The sequence below is a fragment of the Symsagittifera roscoffensis genome, chromosome 4, assembly GCF_963678635.1.
Source record: "Symsagittifera roscoffensis chromosome 4, txSymRosc1.1, whole genome shotgun sequence".
Taxonomy (NCBI): domain Eukaryota; kingdom Metazoa; phylum Xenacoelomorpha; order Acoela; family Convolutidae; genus Symsagittifera; species Symsagittifera roscoffensis.
The window spans coordinates 2,745,822-2,773,168 of NC_087065.1; the positions used below are offsets into that span (position 1 = coordinate 2,745,822).

At 35.5% G+C, this 27,347-nt stretch overlaps 2 protein-coding genes across 2 annotated transcripts in view; one reads left to right on the forward strand and one right to left on the reverse strand.

The window, feature by feature from the left end:
* LOC134843608 (TBC1 domain family member 30-like) overlaps positions 1-27,347 on the reverse strand; it is a 551,730-nt gene that overhangs the window by 142,743 nt on the left and 381,640 nt on the right. The window lies entirely within an intron of this gene.
* On the forward strand, positions 4,295-26,006 carry LOC134843778 (mucin-2-like). Its single transcript, XM_063860050.1, has 8 exons — positions 4,295-4,405; positions 5,100-5,167; positions 5,236-6,373; positions 6,812-6,893; positions 17,446-17,605; positions 24,569-24,679; positions 25,253-25,304; positions 25,628-26,006. Exons 1-8 carry the CDS (start codon positions 4,342-4,344, stop codon positions 25,807-25,809), a joined length of 1,857 nt encoding a protein of 618 aa, XP_063716120.1. The 5' UTR covers positions 4,295-4,341; the 3' UTR covers positions 25,810-26,006.

Consider the following 27,347-nt stretch of genomic DNA (forward strand, 5'->3'; position numbering starts at 1 on the left):
GTTGAACAAAAATATTTAGACTTGATAACACGTAAAGCAATTATAAAAATCCCTATTTTGGAAGTTGGGGTAGGGCGAGGTGGGCAAGTGGAAAAGAGCCATTTCTACTATTGCTATAATTAAGCCACCAATTTCCTGAATAAATTTCAGCTTCAGAAATGCTACGAACAAATACCATCAAAAGTTGACTTCACTAACCAAAAATTCTAATCGAAAAGTTCCTTAAACTTAGTCTTTGAAAAAAATGCTTTTTATACAAATTTCATAATTTTTTGCTTAATTGATTCAAACTAGTTATAAAAGAAGTGCTCAACCAATAACTTCCTTAATGTAATGCTAAATACACAATGAGCTCATTTATTCCCGCTCTTCTGAATAACTGTTTTTGAAAGCTCTAAACATTCGAGTTATTTTTAAACGCATATTTCTAAATGCCGTGCGCAAGAAATGGTGAGTTTGAAATTTTAAATTTGAAACTTGTTCCTCTAAACAATTCTTTGAAAATTTTGAAGAATGCAATTTTCTCTAAAATTTTGTGTCAGACTTTTAATTGTGTAAGACTTCTAATTCGGGTACAACAACAACCCAAAAACTTTGAGATTGTTTAAGATTTTGAATAAAATTTTTTAATGGTTTTTGAAATTAAACTAGTCATATAGTTTACAAACATGAAAAATCACTAAGCATAGACCTTTTGTGCAAGTTTCTGTACTTATGGAATTTCAAGAAAATGTATGAATTGTTTTTGTTGATATAAAAAAGATGTATAATCAGCATTTTCGGTTAAATTTTTTGGTTTTGTCACCGATGCAATTTTTTGGTATTTTTATTAATCAATTGTTTGATATTTTTTGACAATGATTCAATTTTTTGAGTGTTTTTAGTTTTTTGGCAATATATTTTCCTGTCTTAGGTTGGATGAAATCTGCAATTCAAAAATTGCATGAAAGTACTTGGAAAAATTGCATTTTGGTGTTAATGGTGTCGACTTAATGTAATTTGATCGGACAAAACTTTCTTGGGAAGCTCAAAAAAATTTTAGGTCCAGTTTAAAATGCCTTTCCTCTTCATTTAATCAAAAAGTGCAAACTTTTTTCTTTTTTTTTTCACTCAGATCAAAAATAAGGCAAAAAAAGGGTTTTTCTGAAAATTTTTCACAATTTATTCCTCCTATTTTTTTTGTGGGAGACACTTCTATCGAAGAAATTTTCAACCCATTGTAAATGCAATTGTTTGAGATACCAAAGTCTAAAAAATTACTAATCATTGTTTGAGATACCCCATATCCTAAAAAATTACTAATCATAGACTTTTTATGCAATATTTTGTATGTATTGAATTGCAAAAAGTTTGTAAAACTACCATTTTTCTATGTATGTAAATTGTAAAAGTAGGGTTTTTGATCAACCCATAAAGTCATAAGTGGGGAATTTTTGAAGTAACATTTTGTTACCTATAGCATCAAAAAACTTTCGAGAGTTTTTCAAATGGACCTTTTAGTGCCCATATCCTAAAAAAATTTCCGGCCAAAACAAAAATTGCGCAAAATTCTGTTCAAAAAGCTGAAATTTTTTAAAATTCTTTCCGTGTGAATCATTTTTTGGCATTCAAAACTTTTGCTCGAAGAATTTTATGAAAAAGACTACGGAAGTTTTGGCACTTTTAACCTCATCGAAAAAATTGGTAAATCGTGTGTGATTTACTAAATCGTCCCGTGAAGCTCTAAAGAGAAAGAAACGATACAATTTTAAAACCTTATTTCAACGGAATGACTGAAAAAATTTTTAAGGTAATTTTAAAAATTATTCCAAAAAATTCATAAGTTCAGCTTTCAAATTAAATTTTTTTTGATGCAGATACTTGGGTCCTAGATTTTTTTATAGGAATAACTTAAATAAAATCATTGGTTACTTTGAATTGTACAAATCAATTTTATTACTGTCAGTTGCAGCAGAAAAAATTTTGAAAGCTCCAATCCAAATCAAATAGCTTTTTATGTTCCCATCGCAATTTTCAAAAAGAAAACTTAAGTGCAATCGAGTCCCACTGGTCGGTTTTTCTCCAAAGTTTCGAAAAAAAAACGTTAGTTTTGTCGAAATACGCCTCAGGATTTTGGTTATTAAGAAAAAGGATCTAGTAATAGTTTTCTGCGTTTCTGACTGATTGAATACTTTTCATCATTTGGTCCCTGTATTATGAGATGAGCCCTCGACCTCAGATTTATAGCAGAGTATTTTAACATTGAATCAAGTAAAAGATCAAACAAAAAGACACTGCAAGGGAAGATATACAACAAATCTCTCGCTACTCATGTTATTTAATTTTGAACAAAAAAATTTAATAGCAAGTGTTTTAATTTTCGGTAGATATTTTGAATTTATAGTCCCATTTGGTGATAAATTTGAACGATGATGTATTAGCGAAGCAATTCGGTTCTGGTATTTCCGCGAGTGAAAATATATTTAAGACAAAAAACTCAAAATGTTCTTGGTTTTTTTGCAATTTGTTTTAAATGAAAACTACAAAAAATGTTTTTCTGATCAAGTTTTTACCAAAAAACTCAACTACAAAAGTTAAATTTCAAAAGTCGATGCTAAAAAGATGATGTTTAAATTTTTTTCTTTTCTTTGACATTTTTTTTTGATTTTTAAAGTATTGTCAATGGAATCTTTTCATAATTGTTTATACAGAGCAAAACAAAAGATTTTAAAAAAATATGCTTTTTACTCAAATCCAATTGATTCAAGAAGTTCAGTTAAGCAAAACAGTCAAATATTCACATCAGAAATAGCCTGGTACAATCCAGACTCAGCCTACAAATCAACAAGGCGCTCGTATCAGGGCAAAACCTTATAACTTACAACTGATTTTAAACTTCTACGAAATTACTTAAAATAAAATAATTGATCGAATTTTCAAAAAAAAAATTAAATAATTTTTTTAAATATCTTTCTGTGACAATCAAGGTAGAACAATTTCTAATACGGATTAAATCTTCACTTTCGCGTTAATCCGCCAGCACGATATTTGTTGCGGCGTTAATTATCCCAAATTGCTTATAAGGCGACAATTTGTAACAGGCGACAATTTGTAACAGGCGACATTTCGTAACAAGCGACAATCCGTAACTCTACATTCAGCGGGAAACACTGTTTCACGCGCAGTATTCTTCTCGTGCCAGATGTAAGCGTAAGCGGAAAAAATTATCACGGTCGAAATGTTTTGTTTTTAACTTGAGCTCAAGAAGTATCTTTCGAATGATATTTAAAAACTCCCTCAAAATTTAATAGTTAAAAAGTCGAAATATGTCTGTAGAAAAAAAAACAATTATTCTGTCACTTTCTTTGAAAGTCGAAACAAAAACTGAAATTTTGTTGCGGTAACGTCAAAAAATTTGAGCCATTGTAGAAGAAACTTATGCACAAAGTCCTTTTTTTAAATTAAAATCTGTGAGTTTTGGAGGAAGAGACAGCTACTTTTAGTGTCGTTTTTAATCAAAATCAGTTATGGCTCTCGAAAACATTTCCTCATTGAAAGAGCTTAACACTATGATAATCAAAAATGGAAAACTGAAATTATTTGACCTGCAATCAGTTATTTGAGTTTATCCGGGGTAAGTTTTTTTTCATTTGAAGTCCAAATATTAGGCTACAAAAACCTTTTTTTTTTAAGAAATGCGTTGCGCGTGGGGTGTTAATTTTTAGCGAAAGGCTGGATTTTTTGTTTTACTAAACTTTTCACATTTTTTGTTTCACTTTTCACTGATCACTTTTCAGATTTTTTGAAACAAAAATATTCCAGCAGTTTAAATGGCAGTTTGAACATTCATAGCATTGCGAATAATTATGCGCAATCTATGAAAAACAAAACTTCTCCTATGAGAATGTCCTTCTGCATGTTCCAACTGCAATCTAACAACTATGGAGCCATTTTTTAAAAAAAAAATCTTGAGACTGTGAACATGGAGTTGTAAAAATGGAGAAAAAAACGTTTTCAGAAAATAGCACAAAAGAGTAAAAAAATTTCTTAAGTTCTGAGTTTTTATTTATTTTTACTAGCTCATTTTTGGTTGAAATTAGGATTTGAGCAGTTTGATGACTTGCCGTTTTGATACAAAAACATCACGCGGCCCATTTTTTCAATAAATTTTGTAAACCTGACGCTGAGGTAAATTGACACTAGCATTCGTTCAAAATTCTTTTTCTCAAAATGTAAATATGACTTGCGACTGTTATGTTGTAATTGAGAACAAACAAACAAATCAACAAATGCAGTGTACTTTACCATTTTGACTATCAACCATTCTTGGCATTTGATCATTTTCTAATGCTTTTGTGAAAGATGACGAAAACTGCAAATTTGATTTTACTAATTGGAACAATTGTTCTGGTGTTGCTTACTATAGGTAAGTTGCAGGTTTCTTGCTGTGCACTGATCTTTTATGCCCGAGCTTCTGATGCCCGATTTTCTGAAGCTTTTTGCAGTTTTCTTGCAGATATTTTTATTCTTAAATTTTGATTGAATTTTGATGTTTTATGTTGCATTTGGTTGTGAAATCCACATTAAACTTTACTGTAAAATCTAAACCCTTAAATTTGACAGCAACCCTTGACTATGTAATCCAATGACAAACAAGTCTGCTCGTATCAGGGCCAAACCCTGAATGTCCCGACTGCCGTTTAAGGTCTATAGAGCATTAAAAAACTTGAAAAAATTAAATATTAAACACGCCATATTAAGTACAAAATGATAGATTCCGCTCCTAGTAACAAAGCAATTATGGCAAATAAGCTTCCTTCAACCAATTTGGAACGATTAAATCTCCGCTTACGCGTTAATAGCGCAAAATATATCGCTCTTTAATTGTCCCAAATTGGCCCAAAATGGCAATCTTTAAACCCCCATAACTTTACAAAAAAATCTTAGGTGAAATATCTGTTCAAATTTAAGCTCAGACAACAATACCTTTTGAATGGTATACAAAAAGTATGTCAAAAATTGGTAGTGAAAAGTCGAAGTTATGTCTGAAGAAAAAAAACACCTTTTTTACCCTCTAAGCCAAAATATAATCATTTTGCTTCTTTCATTCACTTTAACAGGTGTATGTTGGGAGCACTACCATCCTGAAGATGAACAAGAAAACTCGAAACCAAACATTAGTATCAAGGTTTGTCTTGATTTTATTATTGTCTTTTTGTTTTCATTGTTTACTGCAAAAGTAAAACACTTGTTTAGGAAGAATCAGGGTACAACAAAGAACTTCTTGTGAAACCCGCAACAAAATGGGCTGAAAACGAAGAAGATCAGGTTACTTTTTTTCCTCATCCAAATGTATCGACGACGCCTCACATTGTCACAGTTACTAAGCTACCAAGGACAACAGGTCAATCGGGGTCAACGCCCTCTTACGAGTCATCGACCTCGCCTCACATCGTGACGGTTACAAAATTACCTTCAAGCAAGACCACGACTATTGAAAACACGACTGTTTCCACAACCGAAAATGTGACCACCGTTCCAATGACTACGTCAACAAACACGACAGAATTCACGACAACCGAGACGCCGAATGAGACATCTACCTCATTCACGACTGCCGAAACTACCATATTAACTAGTACTACCTCCGAAAGCACTTCAGCTCCCAGTTCAACAGAATATACATCAACGCAAACAACTGCGGCTCCTACAACCACTGAATCATCAGGAGTTACAACATCTGAAGTTACAAGTTCACTGCCGACATCTGAACCCACGACAACTGAAGAACAAACGACAACTCCTGAGACTTCTATGACCTCCACGGAGTCAATGACTTCAACAGTTGTCACGACCGAACCGACAACAACGACAGCAAATCTAACGACTCTGTCAAATGCGACTTCAACTGAAGTTCCGACTACAACCTCCGATGTCATAAACACAACAGTGACTACTGAAGAAACGACGACTCTGATGACGACTGAGGTTCCGACAACTATACCGACGACAACGTACATTAATACAACAATGTCGACAACAGGGGCAACTACTCTTAATACGTCGACAACTTCCGAAATCACTACAGAAATGACAACGATGACTGAGACAACTGAACTTACAACAATTTTGTCAACTACAACCGAAAACAGCACTGTTGAAACTACGATTGAAACTTCGACTAGCCCAAGCACCTCTGAAGCTCCAACTTCTTCTTTTGCGACAACATCGTCTCAAATTACGACATCGGGAATGGTAGCTTCGTCTAGTACTGAAGAAGCCAGCACGACATTTGAACCTACGACAGCACTCCCAACTACATTTACTCCAGAAACTGAAAACACGACATCTTTGTTCTGCGTAATTTGCAACAACGGGAAATATGCTCCAAAAAGTATGTATCAGAAAAATTCTAGCATTGGGAATTTTTTGACGGGGGAGAGTTTGATAGACACTATACATCTGTTGTTTATGACAGCTTGGTGACTTGAACTATTTCGGCTCTGTAGAAACTTTGGAATGACTAATCTTGTTTCTTCATTTACTATTTACAACAAAAAATAATGTTTTTCCTTGACTATCAAAAGTTGAATTAAAAATACACAGGAAAAATGACAAAATAGATTTTTTTATGTATTTTTTTTAAAATTTGTCTTATAAAAAGTATATATTTTTTGAATTTTTAAATTAATTCTTAGTGGTCGGAATAATTTGTGTTTAAATCTCAGCAACCGGCTTTCTTTGTTGACATATAAAAACTTACGTGATTTTTTATCGTTCATCTATTATCGATTATACTTCTCTTATTGCAACATTACCAAACTGTGTTTAGATGAATGCAAGCATTGCCTTGCTGAAGACGAGTGCTACTCGGGCGAGTGTGAGTCATGTGCCCCCGGCAACTATACTCCAAGGTAAAATACAACAACCACCAGTTGCTGTGCGTCGAACACACAATGTTCCCACGACAGCTTCTTTGCAAAAAATAATTGTTTTTTTTGGGGGGGGGGGGGGGGTTGGGGAAAGGGGCGAGGGGTTTTGTGGATATGTTGAAAAGGGTACAATTACTCTAACGCGTAGAAAGTTGTGTAATTTAACTACCAGACTAACTAGGAATTGATTGTATGATATCTAATATCTTAATTTTCTTGAGATTTTTAATTATTTGGTGAGGAGCGTGATAAAAGTGTGCAAATACCACTGGTAACTATTCTAACTAAACTAAGTTAAAAAGAATAAAATCAGGTATTGAATTAAAACTGACCGATGTCTTAAACGACAAAATGTTATGTACAATTGGGGTTATGTGACAAATAAACAAATTGAACAGGCTAAACTACATAGGTAACTAAACTGAAAATGTACAAAATCACTAAAATTAAGAATTGGTAAATAAAATAAAATGAGTAACCAATGGTAAAATCAACCCTTTTGAGTTTCACTAAAACAGATTAGGAGTTTTAAGAATTTTAAGAGGTGGCGTTGAATGTTTCATGAAAGCTGTCCGCCTCCTTTCTCACTTCTATATCTATGACTGAAGATATATCACTCCCCTCATCGTCCTGATTGGCGGTTCTGGCTTCTACCAATGGAGAGGATAGTACCGCAATCTTCGGAGTCATAAACGAAGGAGTTGACGAGGAACCTTGCGTTGTTTCAGCCATCAATGTTGGATGGGGAAGTATGTCCTCGAGTGGCGTCAAGTAATCCGGGGGGAGTCTGAGGAAAATGTCGTCTGTAAATTTTTCGAGCCTGAAAAGGTTATCAGAGGTTCGTCGTCGGAATCTACAATTTCGGTGGTCTCTGATCCTAAAGCCACTTGGCAGATGAAACGCCTGTCTCCATAAACTTATGGGGGGCCTGGATTCCTTCTGGGACGAGTGCCGTTGCCCTTCGGTGTTTCTGCGGGTTTCTGGGTTCTTTTCAGGAGAGAATTTCTATGCTAATAGGTTTATCAATTGTAACCGCTGGTGATGTGCTAGTCGTCTGGGTTTTGATTTCGCCCCTGAGGTTCGTCCTGACTGATCTAAATCACTATCACTATTGTAAGTTGAAGTATTAATTACAATTTCCGAGTCGGTACCAAAATATCACCAATAACTTTGTCCCAATGATCTAAGTCTAGCGAAGAATCTAATTCCGAAGACGCGAATTTTGAACATTTAAGACTCGGAGTTCTCGTTCTCCTCGTTTTTGTCGCCTTTTCTCCCATTGGCGTGTAGCTTGTTGATGGGCCGGTTACATTCGAGTCCAACTTCTTCAATGGTGTTTTGTCTTCCGTTTTCCTGCTAATTTATACCTACTACTCATCGAGTTAGAAACTGCTGAAAAATTACAATGAGCCAAAGGTTGAGTTTTTTAAAAACTAAATCCGATTTTCTGAGCACATGTCCATTGTCAAGTGTAACTGTATGCGTTGTATCCGACAGTGGTTTTCCACCAAGGGGTTTAAAGTAAGGTTCATCTTCCCTTCGGTTAACTGTCTTCCTAAACCAGTTACCTCCTTGGCTGAATGGATTGGATAGTGGAGCTCAATGAAGATTTAGGTCACGCTTGTCGGTTGGGTCGCTCTAATAGCCCCTCTTGTCTGTCACTGAGTTATCCAAATAGCCGTCCTCGATTGTTTCGTTAGCTCCCCAGTCTTGAGCTCTATCCCTCGACATTTTTGATTTCCCTTTATCTAAATTAATCGCGTGTGAGACCAGAGTTTTCCAAAGAGTATTAGACGATCTATTAGTATGTTTTGGAAATGGAGAGCATCCAATGGTTGATTGTTTCGTTGAACGAAGATTCCAAATCATTTTATCAATTGCCGCATTTAAAGATGGTTTGGGTTCGTTAAACGACATTGCCGAGAGTTTTGCTTTAATTGTGTAGATGAGTCGTTCTACGACTCCATTGGATCTGTGATCGCCGACGGTACATAAAATCAAGTTAATGTTGTTCTTCTCGCAGAAATTTCTAAAATCGTTCGAAATAAAACATGACCCATGGTCGACTCTGATAGACTTCGGAAATCCATGCAGGTGGCAGTAATCTGACATAAAAGATAAAAACGAAGAAGCTGAAGTGTTATTCACCACCTTTGCTGACGGAAATTTTGAGAAGCGATCAATACATAGTGATAGATGTTTTGATTTGCCCCAATTTTGTCCAATGGACCCGCAAAAACCAAGTCTTCTTCTTCGTTTGGTTCAGACAAAAATAGCAATTTTTCAGTATTGCTCGTGCCCAAAATCACTTTTACTTTCTTACCCGCTTTGATTCACTGGATACCGTTTTTCGCTTGGTAATAAATATCTCTGTATAAATGTGGCCACCAAATGTTTTCTGCCAGAGATTTCATTCCGAACTGTCCTGGGTGGGTTCCATGGAGTAGCAAAAAAATGGCGATATTAGAGCTGCTGACACCATCAGTTTGTTATCATTGAATAACACTCCTTCTTTTACGTGGATGTCCCGTTGAAAGGTCGTCAGGTAAGCTCCGAATCTGTCCAATGGTCTGCCTTCTTCTACTGCCTTCTTCACGTCTTTGAGTGTTTTATCCTCGTCTGTCATAAGTCTAATTAACCTGTTGGAGCCATGTTCGGTGAAAGATAATGGAGTGTCTGGTAACTTCAGATCTCCCTTGTATTAAGCGAGTAATTTTTTGTGAATATCTGACATTATGTCGTTGTCAAAATTTAAAATGATTTCTTTATTTTCCGCCCTAAGGGAAATTTTTAACAATTTCACAGACGCGTGAAATTCTACGATTAGTTTTTTGCTTTCAAGATTTAGGGACTGGTTGACTGATAACAATGAATGTGAAAGAAAAATTAGGTAAGTTTTATCTGAAAAAAGAAAGCATTTATAATTGAATTTTGAAAGGTTTAGTGGGATTCAACCGCTTGTACAGGACTCTGAACGCGAGTGATTAGAATTACAAAATCTAATTGGGTCTGTGAACTAGCTAAGAATATTCGCGAAAAACGACCATTGCATGTATAAAGTTAATTCTTTCTTTCCTACCATTGGATGATCGTGATCCAAGTTAGTAATAGTATTCACTGGATTGTTTAATTCGTTGTTTGTATAATTATTTTTTTTACAATCACTTTTGACAGAGTGGTTATCTACATTCTTTCTCACTGTTGCCACTACAAATTCGTTGGAAGGGTGCGAGCTTGGGAGGGTTTTCCTGAATGTAATCTCAACAATAAATCTGTAAATCGCATGTCTTTTCCTGGTATATGTTTGATCTTTAAACTAAATAGTAAAAGTCGATTTACCCTACGGGTCAGTCTGCTGTGCATAGTTTCAGGCTGCGTTGAGCTATTTCAATTCCGATTTGTGGTAAGTTATCGTTTCCTAAAATATTCCTCTCGTGTCCAGTGGTTGTAAAAAATGGAGTTTCTTCCGCGATGCATCCATTGGATTGTATTCTAACTACAATTTTTCCGATGATGTTGATTGTATCGTTAGTAAAACCGCAGTAACATTTAAGAGTTTTCTTGTCTACGGGGCGGATTTTCAAATGTGGGTTTCTCAATTTCAGTTCTTGTAGGATGTTTTGCTTAAGGAAGCCTACTGGGCTCGCCGAATCTACTGGGATGTCCAGGTTAACTATCGCGTCACCTCCAGTTCAATGTTAACCAATTTCTTTGTTTCCTCACAATTGGTGTCGTAGATGGTTCTGATATTAAGAACGGAATAAACGTCGTTGGCACTGATCCCCTCTTCTGTCCAGGCATTAATCACGCCACAAAAGTTTTTTTCAATTCTTGCTTGTGGGTCTTCTGGAGGGTATGGACAATTCTGACTATTTACAGCTTCTTGTACAGTATTTACAGCGGGTCTTCTTCCTTTCGATTTACACATTCTTCCAAAATGTCCTTAATATTTACAAATGTTACAAACTATCCTTCGCCGGACACACATTCAGGTGATCCTTGGTAAACGCGCTCCTTCATTTCATACAAGTATTAGATCTTTCTATGTTCAAACTTAGTTCTTTTTGTTCATTATTAAACTTTTTGTACACTCTGCCGCTACTTACGGTCGTGTTGAATGATTTAGTCGTGTTTGTTAGTTTAAGATGGTTGTAGTAAACTTTTTCGTCGATAATGGCTTGGTTGAGTGCATCCACTGGATTAAGAGTTTCCGAGAGTAATCTCTGTTGTAAATCACAGTATTTCAAGTTAAAATCAAATACATCTCTTATCCACTACTGTTCATCGTTGAATCCAATTTCACATGATCTTGCTAAGTCAGAAAGTGCGCCCCAAAAATTTTCATAGGATTCCCTGTCGTTCTGCTTTCTGCTTAGTAATTTGTGTCGTTCGAAGGTAATATTTGTTGGTTTGATAAAAACTGTTTCCAGTAGATTGAAAATTTCTTTGAAGGAGATTCCTAGGACTTTAACCCTTGGATGTTTTTGAGCGAAAACTCTCTTTGCTTCAGCTCCTAGGGCCAAAACTAAATTAGATCTTACTTTTTTATTGGCCTCGTATATCCTCATGCCTCTGAATTTTCGTTTCTCTTCTGCAATTCTTTTGTCTTCTGCGTGTTCATAGACTCGCATGGTCTCTTTATTTCTGGCTTCCCTGGCTTTCCTCTGTGGTTCATTTTCTGACTCCTGGGCATCTTCTAGGATAGGGATCGTAGTCTCCATATCCAATGGTTCCTTTAGATTATCTATATCTAAATTCTTTTTAGCGATGATAGCCAGATGAAATTGGTCTATCCAGTTGGTCCATCGGGTGGGAGATTCTATCGTGTGGTGTGGCCAAAGGCGGGGATTCCCCGCAGATTCAAACCAGTTGATGACTGCGCCATTATAAAAGTGTGCAAATACCACTGGTAACTATTCTAATTAAACTAAGTTAAAAAGAATAAAATAAGAAATTGAATTAAAACTGACCGATGTCTTAAAAGAGCAAACTCGAAGAGTAAACATTGACTGGTACATAATTGACACATAGAGGTCAAGGTTAAAACATACTAAAATACTAAATCACAACAGAGCGTAATCTAAAAAAAAAAGGAAAAATTAGTTCAGCGTGAAAAAGTTGTAGCACTTAATAACTGAATATTTTCGTGTTTCCAATGGCATATTGAAACATTGTGTTCCAATGTGCCTTTAAAAATATTTCAAGTAAAGTTTGAACTTTTTGTTCTGACTTTCGTAACGAAAGTAACGGAATATTTGCGCTCGGGTGGTTTTTTTTTTCTTCAGACAAATAATCGATTTGTTACAAGGAGCAAAATCTATCACTGTGTACTTTATATGACGTCTTTTTGCAAAAAATCTCAAGCTAAAAAAAAACTTTTTAATTTTTATTTATCACATATTTTTCATGTTATTACTGCTCCATAGACCTTAAGAGGCAGTCGGAACATTCAGTGCTTCGCATCGGAACGAGCAGTCTTGTTAATAATTTATTAAGGGATATGCAAATAAGCTGACCTGAAACAAGCGGTTGACATATTATACACTTATAAGGAATAACTGCTTCGCCTAATTTCGGAGAGCAATACTTTTCAAATGTCACAGCATGCTAAAAATTACTGCCAACTTTTTTTTAATAATGAACGATCGTGCCAAATGGAAGAATCGTGTTCCCAGTTATATTGCGGACGCTCCCCGACTGAAAACAATATCATCTCTTTTGTGTCGGTATCAAATGGCACTAGTGTGATAATGGTACTTGTCAAAACTATTGTCACTAGTGTGATCAATCTTATGGCTGAATATTCAGCATATTTGCAATCAGAAGCGATTTAGCGCAAACAACAAAAATTATCAAGCCGTAAAAAATGTGGTCTTAACATGTACCCAGTTAAATTTCAAATAAAACCTAATCAAGTATTTGCTATGCCTATTACAGACAATTCCAGTGAATTAGCTCATGAAGCTCAAGCTGAAAATATGTTTCTTATCTAAGATGTATGAGGCTAGGTGAACAACCGAACCATCTCCTCCAATTCTGAAGCATTTATTAGTCCCCCTCTCCACTCCACCAAACTTCGACATTTGCATATTCCTACACTTTATAGAGTGCTGGTTAGCATAGCAGCATTCATCTAAACTTTAAATGTTTTAAACGAGTTTTGATAAAGCCACGAGAAGCCACTATTTCAGTATTGTAAATAAAAGACCACAGTTTTGTCGATTAAAACAATATTAGGTATACATACTCCAAATCGGTACGGGAAAACTTTTAAGATAGATACCGATCACTAAGCTCTTTTGAGCGCCCTAAATGCATTAGAGAAATCAAAGACGGTAAAATCAAGGCTTACCAGATGGATCGATCAATATTTACCCTTCAATTTCGATTACAAACATTTGGAGGGAAAAAAGATTGTCTTAATTGACTAATTTTTAAGGAACCCAGTGAGTCCGGCGCTACCAGCGTCCAATTATGATGAAGAATTTGCGATAGCAAAAACTACGGCTTTCATTTCAAAGCTAGAAAACTTGGACAACATAGTGCTAAATGATTTAGCCAATAGGAGGCGAGCGCTTGTATTTTTTGATTGATCAGCGAAACACACGCCGAAAACAAACTGACGTCGTCCTAAAAAGAGTTCAAATCATTCGCTAGCTATTTTCAAAACTTACAAAGTTCAAACTAAAATACCAGAGAAAAAACACACAAACTCGTTTAGCTGTTCATCCTTAAATAAATGACCAGACAAGGCGATATTCCCGGAAGCGTACAACCGGCTCAGGGGAACCACAAGACCGAGCAGAAGAAAACAGAAAAAGAGAGTATTCGATCTGGACGACGAGGACGGGCAAACTAAGAACAAATAAAAACCAGACTAACTTTAACCAAACCGATGGAGGTACCAGAACAATGGCGCACAGACGCAAGCGACAAGCAAAGAGGTAGAAACGCAAACAGAGGAAATGGAAACAGAATCGAGAAAACATGGATATATACCCCATAGATAACAGTTTGAGAATACTTGATGCACTTTGTGGGACTGGGAATCCATAAAAAGACCATGCGGCCAATACATCTTTCACATCCATCACTGATTCAGCGTGCGCGACTAGTGTTTGGAATTGGACGACCGAGTGGTCATACCAACTCAACTGAGAGATACGGTGCTTGAGAGCTTTCATCGTACACACCCGGGGACGAATGACATGCTCGACATCTGGTTCCTGCACATACACAGGGCCATCGTTTCCATGGGATAGAACTGCAAGGACTGCAGAGAACAAGTTGAAACTTTAGGTTGCTAAGAGGAAATGACATCACGCAAGCTTGGATAGGGTGGTATAAACAAAAACGAAGTCCAATTGGACTACGCAGGCCCCATGCAAGGTGAGTTGAATTAGGATGCAAATAAATTGGCAGCAATTGTTAGATTTTCAATGTACCCAAACACAAAGATAGTATCCAAAACCACTGCAGTCACTGTAACCAAATTTTTGCAAAGTATTAATTTGCGAGGAGGGTCAGGTGTAACCAAGCACAAAAATTCAAGTGATATTGTAAAGATAAAAACATTAAATTACTGTTTGCATCAGTAGACAACCAAAGAGTAATAGGCCTCTTAGAATGCTTTATCCAAAAATTGAAAACACGATTAGGGGTAATAAGAATTGATCCAAGAGTACACTTTACTCAAAAACACTTAGAAGAACTTCACTCGCAGGGACTAAGCTATCATCATTCGCGATGCATATGGGAAGCACACCCAACATTGTAACGTCTAACCTAGCCACGACAAGCAACCAAAACAATCTGAGTTGGGATAACGTCAGTGTCTAATAATTTAGATAAGAGGAATCTGAAAAGAGCACCACTCACACGGAACAGATACACGAAACGGATTTTTGGTCCGAAGATGAAGTGACCATTTAACGAAGGACACCAAGTGACCGACACCCTGAAAAAATCAATCTAGATGGCGACATGACAGAAGATTCAAAAATTAAATTACCGCAATCACAAATCCGTTGAAAGCTATAGGGAGTGGAATCAGTGCCAATTAAAAACTTAAATGAAAAAATTAGGAGGGTAGCTCGAAAAACGGTTTAAAATTGCTCAAATAGTTAAGAACCCAAACCAGTAGTAACAAAATTATAAATACAGTAGGGGAAATCCTAAAACACACCTCGCCTACAGCGTGGGTGAAAGCATTTCAAGACCATTAAAAACAGTGGACTTGCATTTATACCTAAATCAAAGATATACAAAACTGTAGACCAACACAACTAAGTGACTTCGTAGCATATAGGTCGGGAAGACGTAATAAAAGTCACCGGCACACCCTAGGTTTGTAGAAACAGAAACGTCAAAGGGGCAATATAAGAGAATCGGCATCAAGGAGCCGAAACGACAGGAACCAGTCAAAACCCTAGGTACAGGGCACCAGTAGGCAAGCCGTAACCATCAAAAAATAAACTCCACTGCAACTTGGAAAACGAACCTAAGGGCTCCCCAGAAATCGAGAAAAGCAAGTCGTGATACCAGTATCATTGGCGTCAGACTCCGAAATCTCATCGTCATCGCAAGAAGCGCAAGTACTGGAACCAGCGAAAAAGAAAAGAGACACCAAGAAGACAGCGCCTTCAACCAGAGCTTCCACAGGACAACGAACCGGCACACTAAGCGTCAAACTTGAGAACCCAAATTCGATCTTGAAAGTGGGCCATTCAAAATTGAAAACAACGCCACACCCAAAAGCAAGCCAAGAGGAACGGTCATCGAAGGATCTAGTTGGGGATGGGGCAATAGTTGGGGATGGTGAATTCAAGAAGCAGAACTGACCAATGAGAGGTAACGGCATGCCTGGAGTTTTTAAAAAAACTGGACAAACAACCAACAGCTGCAACTGGAGGTGGTGAAAATCTCATCAAGTAGTGAATCAAGCGGGGGTGCACAAAGAAAAGATGAGACGACCAAAGAAACACACACAGAAGACAAAAGAGACACGGCTCAAAAGAAGAGAGGACAGTCAAGTATCGAGGAGCCAAGACCACAACTTTGATGAAAAAACAGAGGAGAGGAAAAAGGGAGTCTAATTCCAAGTAAAACTAATTTTAACAAACTTTTAACAAAGGTAATCGGGAACTCGGATTATGCATATATATATAACCTTATATAACCTTTTAATTGTATAGCCATACTACAAGCTATACCTTTTGTGTTATACTGTTTTGCCTTGAAGGCCATTAGTAAACGTTGACCTCGACGGCGCCAGAGAAAATGTGAATACGTCTTCTCATGTGCGAGACCCTTGCCCACTATTTGATATACGCTTATCAGTATCAATAGACCTTAGTATCGCACCTTTTATACCTTGAGACTAGAACTAGTTACGTAGCCGAACCTCCATACGGAGAAGTATTCCGGACGCCGCACGTCGAACAACAACATGTTATAACACTGAGACTGATCCTCTATGAACTCAACAGTAATCCGCAGTGAGTTCGATACATCATGGTATTATTATGTATATCAAGATCTTCTGCAACAAGAACTGCAGATTAACAGCAAGACTTTTACGCGAAACCATTTCAGTCTCTCTTCTTTTGCGAGTTAAGAATCATGACTAATAGTGTTCTTCGAAATCAACAAAAAAAATAGCTCATGTGAGTTTTGATTAAGTTTCTTCGCATAAACTATTATGCCTAACTTTGTAAGTTCTAAAGTTACTTCATGACTTCACGTGTCTTATCATGTCAATTAATCAACCAAAATGTCCAAAATTTTCCTCCGAATAATTTTTATATAGCTTAAGAAAAATTATTATCAATTTTAAAAAGTGACGTTTTCAAAAAGTTTCAAAATGCGAAATAGTTAAAATAGTGAACTTTTTGATTGGAGGGAAATCAATCGATGTTACTTGAGACGAGTTGCAATACTTACGACTTGAATTGCTTTAATATTTAAAGTAGCAGTGGAAATTCAGTGGAAATGATTATCCATGTTTTTTGTTATATTTCTGTTATGATTGTCCATGTTTTTTGTTATATTTCTGTTATGATTGTCCATGTTTTTTGTTATATTTTTGTTATGATTGTCCATGTTTTTTGTTATATTTTTGTAATGATAGTCCACGTATTTTTTGTCAATTTTTTTGTTCAGTTATATAAAAAATTGTTAGAGGGTTGATGGCTTGATGAATATATCTCTTCGCCTGCTTGTATCACACAGCTTGTATTATGAACTTGTTATTAGGGGATATCGAATTACCAAAGATAGACAAAATCTAGAACATTTGCATATTGATTTAGCTACAAAAAGCATCTAAGTTTCTAAAAGTTTCTAAGTAAAGTAGCAAACTTAAAACAATGAGTCAAGAATTGTGTTCGTCAAAGGATTTTCGGATCATTGATAGTTCTTTACTCGTTTAATCGTAAACGTCAAAATACACTAAAATTGCGATTTTGCAAAACATAATATTTTTGAGGCCTTGAGACAGCATTGCTTAAATTTTGACCTATTTAAATCCTTTCAGCGACGGGAATGGATATTCCGAGTGCGAGTCGTGCCACTCGGGAATGTACAATGATAAGCCCGGCTCCAACACCTGTGAAATGTGTCCCGGCGGAACTTACACTGGAAACTCAACCGGAAGCACTAGCTGCAAGGAGTGTCCAAAAGGATATTTCTGCCCGGTAAGCAAAAAATCACAGTATCGGTGGGGGGGGGGGGGGGGGGGGGAGCTGCAACGAAATTGAAGTAGGTAAAGTGCATGCTACCTCCGCTTTCCACTCAGAAAATGTTGGTTTCCGACCAAGATTCGAGGTCGTTTCTTGAGGTTTAGGCGTAGGCGTTCACTACCTAGCCCAAAAGAATTATTTATGAGGAAAAATTACACTTTTTTTATATGAAGCGCTTAATAATATTTCATTCAGACTGTCAGAACAGACATATTCTTTTCCTGTTCTGTGATTTTCAATGTTGCAGTTACAACCTCAAGAGTGCTTCGGATCATGAAAAACTTAAATATTTTTTAAAAAAGCTGTTTTAGTTTTAGCTATTTAAGGTAATGAATTTTTGGTTTTTAATTTTTAGACAAAAAATGGATCTTGTGCGTGATCTATTTTAAAAAAGATTTAAAAAAGATATTTTTAAATTGCTGTTTTGTCTTTTTATTTGAGGCATGGGTAGACTTTGGAACAATAAAGATCTACAAGATGGAACTTCCCGATTTGAAAAGCCTAAGTCTGGTTTCAAATGGTGGCGGATATTTGCATGCAATTTTAATTGTTTGAAATTATTTGCATAAGTATTGAAAGATCAGCTGAAAAAAGTAGTTTCTGTAACGAGTTTTTCTGATGCATAATTTTCTCCAAATTTCAAAAAAATGAGTTTTGTATCCTCAACATTGAGAATTTTTTTAGTTTAAACATTCAAACATTTCCTCAGAGGTTCGAACTTTGATGTCTCAAGTCCATCAATGAATTTCCTGTACATAATAACATGAATCTTGATACAATAAAACAATAATATCCTCTAGTTTCTCTCTCGCCTTGTTCTCTATCTCTCTCTCTCTCTCTCTCTCTCTCGCTCTCTCTGCCCTTTTCTTTCGCTCTCTCTCCCTCTTTTTTTCTCTCTCTTTTTCTCTCTCTTACTCTTTTTTTTCTCTATCTATCTATCTATCTATCTATCTATCTATCTATCTATCTATCTATCTATCTCTCTATCTATCTATCTATCTATCTATCTATCTATGTATCTATCTATCTATCTATCTATCTATCTATCTTGCTATCTATCCATCTAGCTCTCTATCTATATATTTCTCCTTTCTCTCATTCATGAGTTATGGTTGTGTAAAAGTATCCTAATTCTACATTTTTTTTGGAACATTGATCAGAAAATCAAATAAAATTCTAGTCCAGAATTAAGAAGTTTGTAATCTAGTCCAGACAATTAGGAAAATTGAAAAAGACTCATTTAGCTTTGAGTTTCGCATGAAAAAGAGTAAGCCCATTTACTGTGGCGAGACACAAATATTCAACAAAAAGACTTTTGCAATTTGTTTTTTTGTTACGAGCTGTATTTCGATGCAACGATGCAAGTTCTCGGCGACGATGCAAGTTTTCGATGCAACAACAAATTCTCAGCAGAACTCTTGCCTCGATTGATCAAAAAACTGAATCTGATTTTGCAGTTGTCCTGTGAAAAAATGTACTTTAAACTCTGGGCTGTTACTTGTTATACTGTTGAGCAGGCAGTTCTAGGATTCTCTCGAGGGGGAGGCGGATTTTCAAAAAAAAATCAATTAAATTGGCCGAAATTTTTTTTGATTAACCGAGCTGTTTTCGAGTTGTTTCATTGCACGAAAAATCTTTTTTTTTGGCTCAATTATTGGCGCCACAGGCAATTTTTTGAACATGGCGTTTTTATGCGTTTTTTGCAAAATTTTGAAAAAATTGAGTTTTTTTTGGCGCGCACTCCCCCTTCAAAAAAAAATTAGTATTTACCAGGGCCGAAAAGGCTTTTATAAAATTTTATTGTCAGTCAGCCAAAACTTTTTTTCTCAAAATAGTATAAAGGGGAACCTTGGGGTCGGCCAGGGGTCGGATTCCTGAAGTTGGTGGTGCGTCCGCCGCCACCCCCGGCTCTCCGCCTAAATCCGCTACTGCTATCGAGTGTTTTTAAAAAAGTGTGGAGTGTCTGAGCCATCGTATAAATTGGTAAGAGTTTCACGTTTTTTTCCACCAGTAGTTGCTGTACTTTCATTTTTTAAATGTATGATATGTTCGAGCCATCGTTTTCAAAATGAATGACTACTTTTTTTGTTCACAAGGATTTTTTATCTGATTCCGTTTTATGATAATCCAAAGGTGTCTCAATATTACTACTTCAAGTTCGTTTCGTCCCAAAATTGATTACATAAGAAAATAAAATCGTAAATCAATTTTCAAGTTACAAAAATCCATTTTCACACAGAACTTTTGAAAAAAACAACGAAAAGGCGTTTTTGGGCACTTTTTGGGAAAAATTTGACCGAAAATTGCTTTTTTTTTGGTGAACGTTTGCCCTATCACAATTGTTATTTATGAGCGCCAAAACTGCACATAGAAAAGTTTTAGGGTCCGTCAGCAAAAACTGGATATCTCACAATAGTACAAAAGGGGGACTCTTTGCGTCGATAGGGGGCAGAATTCCTGAAGGGGTTGGGCTTCCGCCCCTTATATCCGCTACTGCTGTAGAGTATTTTCAAAAAAAAAATCTGGAGTGCATAAACCATCTTACGGAGTTTTCAGAGTGTCACTTTTTGTCCACCAGTGGTTGCTATACTTTCGTGTAATTTTTCAAACGCATGGCATGTATGAGCCATCGTAAAAAATTGTATGAATAGCTATTTTTGTCCGAAAGGTTTTCTTATCTTATTCAGGTATTCCAAGTGTGTTTCATCTTTTGCGTTGAAAAATCAAAACTTTAAATTCCATTTTGAACAAATGAGTAGAAGCCAACTTCACACAGTTTCTTTTAGAAATGGTTAATTATCATACTACGGGTTATTTCATAACGTATGAGATGTTTCAGCAAGCTGCCATTTTCTTTTGAAATAGCATATGAAAATGATTTTGCAACTTGAACGTTGAATTGTGGGTTTTGTTTTTTTTTTCTGAAAGAACAATTTTTAACATTCAATGCCAGGTATTTTTTTACGTTTTGTCAATTTTGTCAATTGCTGTCCTTTTTGTCAAGCTTTTTTTAAGCAATTTTTGTGTTTTTCATTATTTTTGCAGCATCAAAAAAAATTAAACATTCAAAGAGCAATACAATACTTTTATTGCTTGCGACTTTCCAGCTATACGTCCAGAGTCGAAATTAAAAGTCATTTTCTCAAAAAATGTGCAATAATGGGACAAGAATGAAACATTATGCAAAACCTATGGGTTTACAAAAACGTGGAAGCGATTTCAAAAGAAGTTTTTCAAGCAGGTCAACAAAGCAAATTGACCAAAATTTCAGTTAAACATTTCCTTGATGTTGTCGAAGCGTTTTTCATTAAAAAATAATCCAGAATCAAACATGGGAGCTTTTTTTAAGAGCTTAGTATCACTTCAAAAGGTCTAGTGGTTTTTGAATCAAGTTTTAAAAATTATCCTGTTCAAAGCTCACAAATTGCACACAAATTCAGACCGCAACTACCAAATGAAAAAAAAAAACGTTTTTCCAGGATATCCTACTCGATGAGCAGTTCTGCTCTTTAGGATTGCACTCCAGACATAAGATAGTGCTTTTGGCATTGTATATGTACATGGTAAAGTAATTCAAATTTCAATTTGATTATGGTTTCAATCACAGAGACCGGATTTCATTTCAATTTTTTGAACAGATGTGTTTTTAAACCGGAGCTCAATGCCTGAAACTAGCGGGTTTGACAAGTTGTAACCCACACAAAATTTTAAACACAAAATGAAAAACAAAATCAAGTTCTGGGTTGGGCTTCTGGAAGGGGCAGTTACAGGTTCATTCTTGTTTAAAAATGAAAACGGGGGAATTATATCAGTCAATCAAATAGTTTATCTAAACGGAAACAAGTGTGGCGCCCTTTGTGAAAACATTGCAAGGTTCCAGTGATATGGCGCAAAATATTATCTTACCATTGCTCTGCAGTTGTTCAGGAAAACTTTTGACAAAATTTTTTTAGTCGTAATGCACAATTTTCAAAAAACACTCTGGGATTCACAAATAACCAATTGACCGAGAAAGTTCAATAAGAGCATTTTATTCAAGTTTGGATTATTTGAAGTTATTTGACATAGAGTTCAAGTAGTTTGACAAATAGCAAATAATTTGAAATACAACTTTCTAGTTTTTTCAAAAGCCACAAGACTCCTCGTATCAGGGCGAAACCCTGAATGTTCCGACTGCCTTTTAAGGTTTATGGAGCAGTAATAACATACAAAAAAACCTAAAAAAATAAAATGAATTTTTTTTTTCTAAAACTTGAATTTTTTTTGAAAATCATCCCCCCACACGCCATATAAAAGACAAAAGGATAGATTTCACGCCTTGTAACAAATCAATTATTGCAAATAAGCTTCTTTCAACCAATTTGGAACGCTTTCTAAGGCGGATTTAATCTCCGCTTACGCGTTAATAGCGCGAAATATATCGCGAGTTAATTGTCCCAAATTGGCCAAAATGGCAATCTTTAAACCCTCATAACTTTACGAAAAATGACCACAGGTTAAATATCTTTTCAAATTTGAGCTCAAGACAAATATAGCTTTTGAATGATATAAAAAAAAATCCGTCAAAAATGGCTAGTTAAAAAAAAACGAAATTTGTCTGAAGAAAAAAAAACCCACCCCGAGCACAAATATTCCGTTACTTTCTTATCGAAAGTCGGAACAACAAGAATATACACTAATGATAAACTGCTAATTGTAATACTCTTATTATTAATTTACAGAAAGTATCTACAATCCTATAATTGAAACCTAGGTAATGTTAAGTAACGACACAGCATTAAAACTCAGATTAAAGAAAAAAAAACATTACAAAACTAAGAGGATCTGGGTAAAAAGAAAATGAATTGAATGTTTTGACAAGGAATCAGAAAAAAATGAACAATTTTGTGCGAGAGAAATTGAAATAATAACACGGAAAATTCTAACTCAGAAACAAAACCTGAATCAATAATGGAAATTTGACTTTTGACTATTCATCTGGATATATGCATACTTAGCATAAAACGAGGTAATTTATTTATCATTTCGTAAAAATGATAAACAGTTTACCAAAAAATTAAGAAAGTTTTATGAGATGATATCTGAATTTTTTGCCTGCCCTTTATCTTTATCGTCTGTACAAATATTTTTATGGAATATTTTAAAAAACCTATTTTTCATAAAATTTTGTAAAATAAAAACAAATATTTTTTCATTTTCACTGAAATTTTCTTCCACACACTACGTAAAGCATAAATGGTAATGTTAATGTTCAAAAACATAAAATGAAATCAAACAAAAATGCTCGTATGCCAGAGCAAAGCACTGGATGTTTCGATTTCTCTTAACATCGAAGGTTAAAACATGAGTAGTTTGAGGAAACAATTTGAATCGGGGGCGTTCAACAGTGCCGAAGTACAACAAAGCCGAAAAAGGCGAAAATTTTCAGAATAATTTACTCGCATTTTTGAAAGAGCGGGAAATTACTGGCGCTAATTATCTAAGAAAATCACTCCAATTTGGGCGCCAAAATGTCTGCAACAGCAAATTAAACAATTAATTTGGCGCCAAAACGTCTAAATTGCAAATTTTCTCTCCCAAAACCTTTAAGTGCCACTTAAGATTGTAAACGATCGCTGTTTAATTTTTGATTGCCGCACTTAATATGTTAAAGTTTGTTCAAATTTTCGGCACTGTTGAACAAAGTTTTCATTTTCGGCACTGTTGAACAAAGTTTTCATTTTCGGCACTGTTGTACTTCGGCACTGTTGTACTACCCCATTTAATCTAATAATTGCCTGATTTCAATTCAGATTAGTTTTGTATGCGGGATAATAATTCGTGTTACTCCGGCTCAAAATGCACTTAGGATTGTCTTTTAAAAACAAGTAGATTACAGGCTCGATTCAATTGTGCAACATTCTTTCAGAGAATGGTCTGAACAAAGAAACCTTCTCGAAAATACAAATTCCTTATTTTTTTTTTCAAAATTTGAATTAGGTTTTGCCTCATTTCAGTATGAAATGGTTTCAGAGCGGGGATAGTACCATATATCAAGCGTTAAAAAAACTAAATTTGCCAAAATTACCTTTTTAAACTTCAAAAACTTTTCAAAACAAAAATAGCGGACTAAATATTTTTTAGTATAAAACAACCACCCTTTAAAAATTAAGGTAAAATTTTGAAGTTCGTCCAGACAAAAAAGGCATCAATGAATCAACGACCAAAAACATTTCATCCTTTCTCCAAAACCCGAAACAGTAATAGGGACTTATTAGCTCGTTATCTTTCAATTTTTTTTCGGTGGGTTTTCATAGCAATTAAACCTCACCATAAATCGGTCCTTTTTTTCCAAAAATGTATATATAGGGTGATAATAAATGATATTTTACAGGGCGGGATTGCATTAACTTTTACAGCTGTTAATTACATCCAAAAACATTTTTTCTGTACGCTCAGTACAAAAATAAACATTATTTGTTTGATAAAGATCTCACAAAACTTGTTTTTTAAGATAATTAACTACTCAAGTTGTGTTAGTTTTTTCGGTTTGATTTTTCATTTTTACCAGAAGCAATTTATGTATATCATTGAAAATGGATGGATTGAATTGGAATAAAAAAAGGATCATTTTGGGAAAAATGGTAGCCTGAAATTGGTTGCTAAAACGGAAGCGGGGCATTATCTCCTCCGCCTACACTCAATTCAGGGTTTTCAGAGGTCAATTTTTTTCAAAAAATTACGTTTTGGGGTCCCGCTTCGTTAAGCTGTACAATATACTTCGTTTAACTTGAACAGCAGTAATACTTACAAGACCTATGCATCTAGAATGACAGTAAAAATAATTCATTCTCATTTCCTGTATCTAGCATGGCATTAATCATTTTAGGACCCCCCCCCCCCCCTAAATTGTCACCATATAAGGTATGTTTGTTTCAGTACGCGGGATTGCACCCCCTCAGCTGTCCCAAGCAGTCCGTCTGTCCCGCGGCGTCCATGGGGGCCACAAGGTGCACCAATGTGGTAGAGTCTGCAAACTCACACACACAGGTCAGATTTTCCATCTTCAATCTTCATTTTCCAACTGCCTTCTTTCATCTTACATCCAAAGTAGTTTTAGATCAAATCACCCCTTCGAAAAATCAAGATATGATTGTCCACCTCAGCATTTAAAATTGTGTGTACTTACAGAACATTGCGTGGTGTCAAGTGCTCGATTCTGATTGGCTGAAGATTTTTCAATTTAGCATCAGTTAAGATATTTTTTCAGGGAGTTCATATTGTTTGCGCTTATTTTGATTGATATGCTGAGTTCTGTTACTGTAGAAAGGAAATAATTTCTGATGCTTAAAAGTATCCGGTCAATTCAGAAGGTTTTGATTGTTTTTGATCATCCCCTTCGCTTGAAACTTGATTTTGGAAAAATAATTCGAAACAAATTTGTTTTCGCGAAGTATTAGGCAAAAACAAAATTGGAAAAGGAGTTCTGAGTTATATATATATATGTTACTTATGAAATTTTAGAAAACTAAAAAACTAAATACGATTTCATTTTATAAAAAAAATTATTTAAATGTCTATATGATAAAAATGATTTTGTACTTGAAAAACATAATGTTGCAGGTTTGTGACAAGACAGCCTGGTACTACATCTTCATCGTCCTCCTAAGCATATGTAAGTACTCTTTTAAAACACGATCATTAGGTAAAGTTCAAAGACAAACAATCTAGTTCGAAAACTTGCTGTTCAAAATCCCAAAACAAAGATAAAACTATTTAACATCAGACGAAAAAAACTATCATCTAGCTTTCTTCCCTTCTGAAACTTTATATTACACAGGATCATATCGTATAGCATGTAGTTCAACGCCAAACCCCCGTTTGCGTTGAACAACAACCCCCCCCCTCCCCCCCCCCCCTCGCCAAACACCCTGTGCTATGATGCCCTGTGATACAATATGAGTTCCAGAAAAATAATGAAACACTTTGTTATTTCAGGTAGTGTATTTCTGTTCGGTTGGCTGGGTGTAGTAGTCGTGCATAGAGTGAAGAGCTCAGCTCGAGTCAGGGCATTCATCGTCCGACACGGCCGGAAAGCGAAACCATCTATGAAGGAACTTGACGCTGTCGAGAACACCGTCATCATTGTGGCAAACCAACCAGTCTATGGAGGATTTTGACCACAGAACCCATAGATTGCACGACAATAACAGATTTTATAGTGTACTTTTTTCAAAAAATTTATGGACGCCATTGTTTCGTCTGCTCAAAATAAAATAGCAGCGAAAACAATAGCAGTTGAATATTTTACCACTTGCTTGTTGCTTCAGTTGCTTGCGGTTTCAATTCTGGTGCCATATTTTTTTGCCCCGTTGCAGAAAAATTTTGCCCATTAGTTTTATGCTCAAAATACAAAAATACAAAATGATTAACCAATAAAAAAAGCCGGCAAAATTTCATGAACGTCATGAGCACGTTAAAAAAATGCTGCTGACTCGCCTGTAGAAAGAACACAAATGATTTTGTAAAGTTTGACCAATAAGATATTTTGAAGATCAAAATGGCGTCCAAAATTTTTACCATATCATAGTTATTTATCATTAAATTCTACAAGCCATACGAATCTCCGAAATCAACAAAATCTTACTTTAGCTTCTGCCAATTCTTCTCAATGATTTACCATAAATTAAACTAGTAGATTAATTTCAAATAGAGCAATGTAAATATTGGAGTAAGTAGTTCCCAACGTTTTTTCTTAAAAAAAACTTGATGGAAAAATTATTTAGACCGAAACAAAGCGAAATCAAGAAAATATACCATTTAACGAACAAACCTTTCTTTCACAAGCTCGATGAAAAAAGCAGCCTTCATATGTCAAGACAGCTGCCATACGTTAACTTATGATACTTTCTATCACCGAATAGGAACGGAATTGGTGAACCGATAAAATTTTTTTTTTCAGAAACGACTGATTGATACCATAAATTCTAACGCTCAATCGTGATCAACAGAATTCCAACACAAATCCAAGTATATATAAATATGATAAACATAATTTAGAGGTTTTCCAATATCAGGTCATCAAATGATATTATTCCCATTGTTCAATTTTTGATTTTATAAAAACCCAAAAAACTTGAGTGATATGAGATAGGGACCAGTTTGAGTTTATGTAAGTTCTATCAACTTGTACCAGTTTGAGTTTTAGTAAGTGCTATCAACTTGTATCTTCTGTCTGGAGACCTGCTGTCGTGACCTTGCGATCTCTAACGTCCGGTATGATCTGAAATAGAACGGTGCAGTAAGATTTCGATTTGATGCCTAACAGTTGCTTACAATTCAAGTTAACAACTATTCTTTTTCTGTTCTACACTTACCACTTCAACATGGCGCAGCCAGCAGATCAAAAAAAGGGGGGGAATCCGCTTAATATAGTATCATTCTGGGATGCACGGACGCCAGAACCCCCTATCTATTGGGAGGAGTGGATCATAAAATTCCACTGGGGTATGATCGCAAAATATGACATTGTTCCTGACGATTTTTATTTTGCGCATACGTTAAATGCGACGGCTATTACAAACTTGCCAGAGGAAGTAAATGGGAAAAATCGTATCGAGTCGGAGAAGAAGTTAAAGTCTAACTTATATCTCTGTATTGGAGACGAAGCACAACGGATATTTAAAGCAAGGAAACCGGCGGTAAACGTTAAAACGGA

Coding starts and splice junctions, on each gene's coding strand:
- LOC134843778 (XM_063860050.1), top strand. CDS start 4,342: ATGACGAAAACTGCAAATTTGATTTTACTAATTGGAACAATTGTTCTG. Junction 4,406..5,099: donor TCTGGTGTTGCTTACTATAG/GTAAGTTGCAGG, acceptor TCACTTTAACAG/GTGTATGTTGGGAGCACTAC. Junction 17,606..24,568: donor CAAAAGGATATTTCTGCCCG/GTAAGCAAAAAA, acceptor TGTTTGTTTCAG/TACGCGGGATTGCACCCCCT.